Genomic DNA, 10,326 nt, shown 5'->3' on the forward strand with positions numbered 1-10,326 from the left:
TCTTTCTTATTTTTTATGACCCACAGTTGCATTTTGTTGAAGGCTTAGTGTATATAAGTCTGGGAATAATTGTTTCAGGGTTCTTTGGGCTATCCATCTGTCCTCCCAAAATGACACCTTCATTCCATTACCCACCTGGAATCTGATTCTAGAAAGAAACAGAGGCCAAAGATTTCTTATTGATCTCCAGATACCACATCCATATGGTGTAGTTACCATCTTTGTCATCCACCTATTCTCCATTTCATATTTTGCCCTGATCACCTCTCTCCATAGCATATTCTCTCCTGACATAAACTTCCAAAGCCATTTTAGCATTAGGCTTTTGTTTTGTTTCTTCATGTTCCTGATCCCTAGTCCCCCCTCTTTCTTATTTTTTATGACCTCTTCCCATTTGACTAGATGAAACTTCTTTTTATCTTCATTTCCCTGCCAAAAAAAACTTCTTCTCAAAGCATCTATCCTCTGTATGACATTGTCTGGTGCTGGGAACACAGACATCATATAAGCTTACTTTGTAAAAGAGACACTTGACTGGGTCTTGCTCAATGCTTTTTATGAAATAGGAATAGATGGCATGAACTGTTATTTATAACATGTGTGGGTAACTGATTTGTAAGAAAGGAGCCTGTGTGAACTTTATCACTTAGATGAAAGCTAGCTGATGAGAACTTCTGTATTAAATAGTGCTACATGCCTCTAGAAGAGGAAAAACATGTTGTTTGCTTTGGCAATCCCCTTGCCTATGGAAAGGGGGTATGAGTGAGAGAGAACATAAGAACTGATGGGTAAGAAAGAAATAGAACAAGTAAAGAGTGAACTGGAGGTTTTAACTAGCCAGCTTGGAAAAGTCTTTTCTCCCATGGCTGGCGACTGAGTGAACACCTTTCTTTCTATGTTTTCCTCTTTCAGCTATAAAACACGAACTTATAAATTTTCTTGATATTTTGTTTTGGAGAATCTGTTACCGGCATCCAGTAATGAAGTCTTTGTCTCATAAGAATCCTTACAATTGTCTGTTAGTTTCTTGTTTTGAGAAGGTTGTACTATGACTTCTTCATATATGTAATTTTGATTATATTGTCCTGTTCAGGGTGCAATAAACTTGTTACTGGCTGTCTATAAGAAGGAGTTTAGATCCATGGAAGGTTATTTAACTGATGGTAGCCAGGTATTTGGTTGTTTTCCATAAGCTGATAGATCTAAATATTTTCTGTTTTCCAAGTAATTTTTAGAACTTTTACTTATATCAATGAATTGATTCCTTTACTACTTTTCCAGCCAAATCTTAGCAGAGTAGAACATTTCATTCAGGCCGTGGGATCATATGAAGATAAGATATTTCAGAAAAGAGCGCGGTTACATCAGGTCTGCTCTTGTCTGACCAATTCCTTGCATTTTCTTTTGGAAGTTAACAAAAGGAACCTTTCGGTATTGCTTTCTGTGTAGTTGCAGATCTTTGTCTTTTGATTGTAAACTTGAGTAGTATCTTAACATGTAAAACTTTTCTTGCTGCTCTGTCCTGTCTTCATCCATCAGTTGAAATTGATAAAGAGAACAGAGCAAAAAAATGGGAAGGGACTGGAATTGTTTGGTGATTCTTGATGTGAGAAAAACCTTAATAGCAGTGTTAGTGGCACTAATTTAACTTCAAAATTTTTGTGGTAAATTTAGTGATGATTTTTTTATGTTTGACTTTTGCTACTACTTTCAACACAATTACCATTGTTCGAAGTGCTATTGTGCAATTAAACTCTTCTATTCTATTCTAATGCAAAATCTTCTTTGAGATGATGCTTTCGATATTTTTTTGTTGTCAAGCTCTTTAAAGTGTCCTTTCTTGAATCTAGGACTCTGTCCTTTTGATTGCTTGCTAGTTACATTATATATTAAAATAGGTACTTTTGAGTATGGGCCTTCTATTGCATGTAAGTGGGCCTACATTTCACTTTTATGTTTTATTTTTTTCCAGAGACAATCTGAGAGAATTAAGCGTGAAAAGGCCCAGTTAAAAAGAGGAGATGACTCTGCTCCTCGAGCCGAACCTGAATCTTTGGTTCCAGTTGCTCGGTTCAGTGGTTCTCGGCTTGCTTCAGGTCCTTCTCCTTCTCCCTATCAACAAGGGGGAACTGCAAGACGTCCCCAACTTCAGCATGGCACATCAAGTCTTTCCGTCCTCGACTTTCCGAATGAATACTATGAGCCTGTTGATGATACAAGATCTATTTTTCGCACCAAAAAAGCTGCACGTATGAGTTCTGGTGCCACGATAGGAGCTGCAATTGTTGAAGCTGAGGATAGCCTCGAAACTGAAGTATGTTTTCCTCCTTAGTTTGGGGAATTTATATGTAATTCTTACTTCAGTCATTCCATAGGACTAAGCAGTGTCTGATGTACTTGGCTTTGTTTAGGTCTCTTATAGGAGTGGATAGTGTTATCTTACCTTCACCCTTTATTTTCTGCATGTATTACTTTCATTCCCTTTAAGCATTTTTGAATGCCATCTAACACAATTTTTTGGTTTGTGACATCAGGTGTTAGAAAACAAAGAAGAACTGAAAACAAAGCTAAACAAGTTGATCCGTGAGAAGAATGATGTTTTTAATTCAGAGAATCCCGAGGAAGACAAGGTGCGTAAACAACATATTCCTATAAGCTTTTACAGACTCTTAAGGTCAGGTTGCTAGCGGAAGGGCTTGATGTGATCCAAGAGATCAGGAAAAGAAATTTTGAGTTGATAATTTATAACATCTGAGGTGTAACTGAAAATCTATAGTTTGATTTCATGAGATCTATGTTACTCATTTTGCCGTTCTTATCTGGAATGGTCAAGTTAAACCTACATCAAACTAACATAGCATGGGAGGGATTGCAGAGATCCATGAGTTAAAGCTTTCTATTTTCGGTCAAGCCTATACCGCTTGTCTAATTCTTAACTACAATATACAACTCAGATAGTGATGCATGTGTCAGCATGACGTGCTTTCAAGTTTGTCTGGAAGTTGATTTGCAGAAAAAGCCTTAAGAGTCATTTAAGTGTATAAAATGGTTTAAATGGCTGCGTTGGTGAATTAATTTGATAAATGCAAAATTTACTAGCTATACATATTTACGTAGAATAGACTACATGATTGTAACCGCTTTTCTTATGTTAATTTTAAAATAACTGTTGTGAAATACTCTGAGAATGTGATGATTATCAAGAGTACATTCAAATAGATGTTTTCCACCCGAAGTACCTGAGATTGTGATCATGGAATGCTCGGGAGGCATTTTAACGGTTATTAAAATATAAGCCCATGCCATATCATGTACTCTCTGCATCTTCTTGATGCCTTTTATTGAATCTAGTTTATCAGGAAAAAAAACCAGTGCTAATCAACAACTTAGTAAGGCTGGTGTGTTTTTTTCGATCTAACATCTTTGGCAACTTATAATTCTAACATTTTTAAAAACTGAAAGTATAAGTCAATTTATGCAATTTTTGTTGTTGCCGTTTATATATTTATGCTGGATTGCGATCTGATTTGTGTCTACAGATCAAACTGGGAGTGCCAGGATGGAAAGAAAGGTATTATGAGGAAAAATTTTCTGCAAAGACACCTGAGGAGATGGAAGAAATACGAAAGGACATTGTAAGTTATCTAAACTTGAGTAGCATCACTATTTATGATGGATAAACTTTTAGGTGGTTGGGATTTTACAATTGGCATCTTGGATTAGATAATTTGTCGCATCTAAGTTAAAACTTGGTTCATCTGTAGTTCAAAATACTTTTAGCTTTCGGAATACACAATTCTTTTGAGCTATTTTTCCATGTGGTGCACTCTGGTGGCTTTTATAGTAATGGATAGGTCTATAATAGATCAATGCCTGGGAGGTTTTCTAGATGCCCCAATGTTACATTCAGACTCATCAATGATAGCCGGACCTAAATCAACTGCACTTCAGCTGTTGAGGCTAAAATCCAGATGGATTATTTTCTCGATGAATTTTATCAGTCTTAGGCAATTGTGCAAGGTTTAGTTTTCCGTATGCATCTGCATCCATATGAAGGTGATTTCAGTCTCATATTTGGTTTTTATCTTATTAGGTCTTGAAATACACAGAAGGGTTGTGCTGGGTTATGCACTATTATTATGAAGGTGTTTGTTCCTGGCAGTGGTAAGTTCTCCCTATGTGATACTGGAGTTTTTCCGTGCATGCATGTGGATCTATGATATGACATGAATGATGTGCTGAATAACATGACTGTGCATAGGTCTTTGCCTTATTATGTCAAGTTCTGTCCACATTTGTGCTCACACACATCAATTCTTTCTTTTTTTAAAAAAAAATTGATAGTTTTATCGTTTACTTAACATGCTATCTTTTATGCTTCATATTTCCATTGAGAATGTTTTTTCTTATTCTTCTTCTCCTTAAAAAACTGGAACATTCGTTGTGCTAGAAACAAAAAGTGATCTGGAGATTTAATAAGATCAAACGTATTGTGCTTTTAATGGTTGTGTTTTTGGTTTCATCGCTTCAAGTTTCTCCTCTGCAGGTTTTATCCTTATCATTATGCTCCTTTTGCTTCTGACCTCAAGGATCTTGGGGAGTTGAATATTACCTTTGAACTAGGTTCTCCATTCAAACCATTCAATCAGCTGTTGGGAGTTTTTCCTGCTGCCAGGTTTATACCTCACTTTTGTATTTTTCATACTAGATGTCTTGCTAGAGGGTGCTGACTAGGTTTATATGCAGTTCACATGCTCTTCCTGAACAGTATAGGCAATTGATGACAGACCCAAACTCTCCCATTAGCGACTTCTATCCTTCTGGTATGACATGTTGTTTCTCATTTTGACAAGTAACTTATTGTAGATCTGTTAAATTACTTTATAATACAGGATAACTTGTATGCCATCTGCCAGTATTGTATCTTGCTTAGAGTTCTTTCCCACTAAATGAATATCTCAGACCTTAAAATATATCATGCCTTAATGTTGTTGACAGATTTTGAGGTGGACATGAATGGGAAGCGCTTTTCATGGCAGGTACTTGTTAAATTAATAATTTTAAGAACAGTATTCTCATATCTTTGTACCGGCATCTGTTACCTTTATAAAAAATAAATAATTATCTTTCTGCTGACTTCTTTCTTAATGTGAAGGGCATTGCCAAACTACCTTTCATTGATGAAGCCCGGCTCCTTGCAGAAGTTGCAAAAGTTGAACATACCTTGACGGTATAATGGCGTCACTTCTGAATTGAGTTGAACTATCTTAGAGGGTATCCATTTTACTAATTTAGTCATTTTCTTGCAGGAGGAAGAAGCACGAAGAAATTGTGTGATGAATGATATGCTTTTTGTGTCATTATCTCACCCTTTGTCTCCATACATATTTTCTCTTGATGATCGCTGTAAGCAGCTTACAGACAACGAACGTGTTGAAGTGAAGGAGCGCTTGGACCCAAAAGCAAGGTTTGTTTTGCTATATGGCCTATGTGACTCCAGCCTGGACCCCTTTAATTGTGTTTTGAAGTCTTAATCTTCTGTCTGAGTTGGGTCCTCTTTTCCTCTTTCTGCACGATTCTTCTGTTTTTAGTCTCTTTTTTTTTGGCATACTAAATCTGTATCACTGTTGTCTATTGTGATAAAACCTAGTTTGAATCTCAATCATCAAAGTCCTGGGTGGACTCTTCTATTTTTTTTCCTAATGGTGCATGCAATGCTGGAATGAATGTCTACATATCCCTTTGCTTAGGAGATCCTTGTCCTCTAATTTTTAGCCTTAGTCGTCTTCTCTGTCTGAGCTAGGTTCTGGGTTTTCCTTTTTCTACACGATTCTTCAGCTTTATGTCTTTTTTCTGCATATTAAATCTGCACACTATTGGTCTATTGTGATAAAAAACTAGCTTGAGTCTCAATCGTCAAAGTTCTAGGTGCACTCTTCTGATTTTTTTTCTAGCGCGGTGCATGCAGTGGTGGGATGATGAATGGCTTTATATCTCTTTGTGTGGGAGATCCTTGTCCTCCAATTTTAGCCTTAGTTGTCTCTATCTGAGCTTGGTCTTTGTGTTTCCTTTTTCTACATGATTTTTCGGTTTTTTAGATGTCTATTGTGATGAAAACCTAGCTATCTCAATCACCAAAGTCCTAGGTGGACTCTTCTGACTTTTTTCCTAATGGTACTTGCAGTGGTGGCATGAATGGCTACATATCCCTTTGCATGGGAGATCCATGTCCTCCAATTTTTAGAGCTCCTATGGATGGGTTGGAAGATATTATGGACAATCAAGTCATGTAAGAAACCTAGCTTTTCACTGCAGCATCTGTGTACCAATTGATGGTACTGACAAATGATAATATTTGTACAATTTCTGATCAGCTTTGTGGCTCTTGCATTTTCAGATGTGCAATATACAAACTCCCTGATGTCCATAAGCACATCACACGGCCACCTAAAGGGGTTATTTTCCCAAAGAAGGTAATTTATCTGAGAGATCCAAGCTTTGTCCCTTCATTTGGGGGGGGGGGGGGGGGGGGGGGGGGGGGGGGGGGGGGGGGGGGGGGGGGGGGGGGGGGGGGGGGGGGGGGGGGGGGGGGGGGGGGGGGGGGGGGGGGGGGGGGGGGGGGGGGGGGGGGGGGGGGGGGGGGGGGGGGGGGGGGGGGGGGGGGGGGGGGGGGGGGGGGGGGGGGGGGGGGGGGGGGGGGGGGGGGGGGGGGGGGGGGGGGGGGGGGGGGGGGGGGGGGGGGGGGGGGGGGGGGGGGGGGGGGGGGGGGGGGGGGGGGGGGGGGGGGGGGGGGGGGGGGGGGGGGGGGGGGGGGGGGGGGGGGGGGGGGGGGGGGGGGGGGGGGGGGGGGGGGGGGGGGGGGGGGGGGGGGGGGGGGGGGGGGGGGGGGGGGGGGGGGGGGGGGGGGGGGGGGGGGGGGGGGGGGGGGGGGGGGGGGGGGGGGGGGGGGGGGGGGGGGGGGGGGGGGGGGGGGGGGGGGGGGGGGGGGGGGGGGGGGGGGGGGGGGGGGGGGGGGGGGGGGGGACCATGTTCTTGACTAGAAGGATATCCTAAGATTTTCTTTGTGAATGCTTCTTCTGTCCTAGATATTTTTCCTCCTAGTTAACTTTTTCAATAACCAAACCAGGTATTGGTCAAACCACTTTTCTGATATATTACATAATCTCCTGAAAATGGCTGACTAAAACCTATTTTGATCGTTGAAAACTCAATTCTCGAATAAATATGGGTGGAAGCAGTTCGTGAGAGTAATTGCTGAAGCAAACTTTTATAATTGGCTGGTAGCCAAAGATGCATATTGTTTTATTTTTTTAAAATTAAATTTATTCATTATACAACTGTGATTAAATAAACCTAATAAGCCAGCTTGCCCGAATCCTTTCCCCAACTTTTAGAAGTTAAATCAAGCTTTGAGCAAACAAAATAGCTTTGGAGGTAGGTACTCCACAATTTCCCCTTCCCAGCATTGCTCCTTTCCTTTGCTATTGAGGTTCCTTCAAAACCATTGCCTCAAAGAGCCCTGCCCCCCACAAATTCTCGCCTCTTCTTTCCACTTTCACATGTTAAGAGAGAAGGGTCGTGTAGGTTCATTGATCAAGGTTTGACAGAACTTTGGAACTTCCGAAAATCGAAGATACATATCATTAATTGACATGTATTCTGTGCTGGACTTCAGACCTCAACCTGATTCTGAGATTTACTTATTCCTATATTTGAAATTTGTTAGAATTTTGGACTTTGAAGCTGAGACCCCTACTGGGCTATAGAGATGTAGTTCCTGGAGGGCAGATGCTCGCTTAAAAAGGAGAGAGGAGGGGTTTAAGTACCTTATGTCTTTTTTTATATATACTTGACCTGTATATAACAAAAAAACCCTGCACAGTTAGTTAAAAAACCTGTTCTTTAAGTATGCTATTGTTTAAAATTATATACACTAGTTGTATACAATCAAAACCCAACTGTTTTCATGTGCCTATTATTTAGCCAGTTGAATGAGGTAAAAATCGTCTCACGAGCATATACGTTGTCAGTTTCTTTTTCGTTTCCTCACTAATGCTACATCATTACTATGCAGATGGTGACATTCAGTGATATAAAACCTGATCCAGTGTTGTGGCATGAGGATTCTGGGAGGAAACCTTGGGAAAATGGAAGGTTCGTTGTGATATGTTGATTGTATGAAGATGTCTAATGATGCCATGTTGTTAGTATGTCTATATTGCCCATTAAATTTCATGTAGCTGTGTACTTCATTTCAGGAACCACCACCCTGGCGGAAACTCTGGTCGTCACCTTGGAGAGGCAGCACACAGGCTGGTTTCTAATAGTTTGCAGATTAGGAGTGGCCGTGGGGATAATTTGCATGCTCAACCAGTACCATATCCTTCTGGTCCTTTTCCTTCCTCTCAAGGATACAACGGTCAGGGACATGTTCGCCCTAATTTTGATTATTCTGCTCGAGATGACACAGCTGCGCCTTATCAGTATGATCAGAGTTACCACCCTGCTTATATCCCTACTGCTGTTGATCCATATAGTAGGGCTCCTCCTCTGTATGAGACGGGTGGCCAACCTGTCCCTCCTAGCAGGGATTATCATAGACATGGACATCATGCCGCTGTGACGCAGCAAAATGTTGGATATAGTTATTCTTCTCATGCCAATCGTCCGCAGCATGTTAGCCAATCGCCAGTACCACCAATTGATCATTTTCACCAGCAAAGTAGATACAGTAGTTACCCCAATTATCATGAACCTTATGAGCCAGGAAGCTATCACCCACCTTATGAGCCAGGAAGCTATAACCCACCTTATGAGCCAGGAAGCTATAACCCACAGGATGGTGGATGGGCCCCACAAGTAAACCAAAATGCTGGTCGGGGTTATGGCAATCCACGTCCCTCCAGCAATCACTTCTCGGCTTTAGGAAGAGGAAACGATAGAGGGCCACCATCTTCAGGCTATCGCCGTTAGAGGTATCATCATTTTTGCAAGTGATGGGGTGTTGTTTCAGACTTAATACAGAAAAAAGAATAGAAGAGCAGGTAGAGAACAAACAGATATTGCTGGCCGATATGTAAGTTCAGGCGACTTTACAGTAATGTTGTACAATATAGGTAACTTGCACAGCGTTTTACCCGCATTCTTTCTCTTCCTTTCGCTATTATGATATAGTTGAGCTTCTTTTATTTGATTGAAAGATGTTGGATGAATAAGATTATGCAGTTTTCTCATAAGCTATGAGCTTTGTTTGTAACATCATTTTTGCTTATTGAGAAAAACTTTTAGCGTATGAAGTCTCTCCTGTGCATTTCTTCATGATGCCTATTAGGTTCTTGGTAGATTTTGATGATGTAAATTTGTAGAATTGTAGTAAGAATTAACTTTATTATAATTATTCACAATGTCCCATTACATTTTAAATTCCATCCTCCTTGGTTAGTATGGGATGTGAGTAGCTTCTATGGTGTAAGTGAGTTAGAGGAGTGCAAATGCTCCGGTGGGTAGGTGTGAGAGGTCTGATAGGTTTGAGGAGAGGTATAGGTAAGACGGAGGAAGAATAGGAGAAAGATGATTAGACACGACATGATACATCTGTGAAACTCATTGCGCACATGACCCTAGATATATGAGAGGTGTTTGGCCACATGTACAAATGCTCCTCTTTATGGGAGGTGTTGGGCTTTAGATACCTTGATGTGATTTAATGGATTATTATGCTTCTATTCACGAAGAGTGGAATGTATTTGTTTCAACATAAAGGGCTATGCCCATTAGCAAGTGAAGGTTCTAGCTATGATAATAGAGAAATTTTTTAGTTTACTTGTTCCCCAAACAGCACGAGTTTAGATTAGTCGGGTCAGTAGGATTCAGATATCGGATGGTTAAATGGAAAAAACATGAAGAGGTCTACGATGTCTGGTTTCGATTCAACTTATATCGTTATGATTCAAATTGCAACTCTTGGAAGCAAAAGTACCACTTTGATTTAATTTTACTTGTATTTTAATTTAAGTGTACGTAAATCTTATCCTTACTTCAGAGAGGTAGAATAATTGCTGAGATAACATCCAAACATTGTTACCTCTCGATGAAAAAAACTTTCATTGATAAACATTTCTAGCTAGGCAAGTACAACCTTATCCCATTTCTATTTGTCTATAAGGAAGCAAAGTTTGAAAAAAAGAGAACAATAAGAAAAGGCCAACAAGGATGAGTCATGTGAAGAGTTTTCATTAAATAATTGAAGTACAGTCAAAGGATATAGAAATGAATGTACTACTACTATTTTGAATTTTTCTGTGTTTTATAATGCACTCCTCCGGT

General features: G+C 40.5%; 1 protein-coding gene across 1 annotated transcript in view; it reads left to right on the forward strand.

Moving 5' to 3' along the window:
• LOC102592073 (5'-3' exoribonuclease 3) overlaps positions 1 to 9,296 on the forward strand; it is a 14,572-nt gene extending 5,276 nt beyond the window's left edge. The window contains exons 9-23 of the mRNA XM_006341970.2: positions 1,094 to 1,171; positions 1,282 to 1,368; positions 1,973 to 2,314; positions 2,535 to 2,630; positions 3,540 to 3,635; positions 4,094 to 4,164; positions 4,547 to 4,675; positions 4,747 to 4,823; positions 4,999 to 5,039; positions 5,156 to 5,230; positions 5,310 to 5,467; positions 6,185 to 6,289; positions 6,398 to 6,473; positions 8,075 to 8,154; positions 8,259 to 9,296. Coding sequence (XP_006342032.1) covers positions 1,094 to 1,171; positions 1,282 to 1,368; positions 1,973 to 2,314; positions 2,535 to 2,630; positions 3,540 to 3,635; positions 4,094 to 4,164; positions 4,547 to 4,675; positions 4,747 to 4,823; positions 4,999 to 5,039; positions 5,156 to 5,230; positions 5,310 to 5,467; positions 6,185 to 6,289; positions 6,398 to 6,473; positions 8,075 to 8,154; positions 8,259 to 8,973 — 2,226 coding nt within the window. The 3' untranslated portion in view covers positions 8,974 to 9,296. The remainder of the gene's footprint in view (positions 1 to 1,093; positions 1,172 to 1,281; positions 1,369 to 1,972; positions 2,315 to 2,534; positions 2,631 to 3,539; positions 3,636 to 4,093; positions 4,165 to 4,546; positions 4,676 to 4,746; positions 4,824 to 4,998; positions 5,040 to 5,155; positions 5,231 to 5,309; positions 5,468 to 6,184; positions 6,290 to 6,397; positions 6,474 to 8,074; positions 8,155 to 8,258) is intronic.
• Positions 9,297 to 10,326: the final 1,030 nt, after the last annotated feature.

The sequence above is a fragment of the Solanum tuberosum genome, unplaced genomic scaffold, assembly GCF_000226075.1.
Source record: "Solanum tuberosum cultivar DM 1-3 516 R44 unplaced genomic scaffold, SolTub_3.0 scf00032, whole genome shotgun sequence".
NCBI lineage: Eukaryota > Viridiplantae > Streptophyta > Magnoliopsida > Solanales > Solanaceae > Solanum > Solanum tuberosum.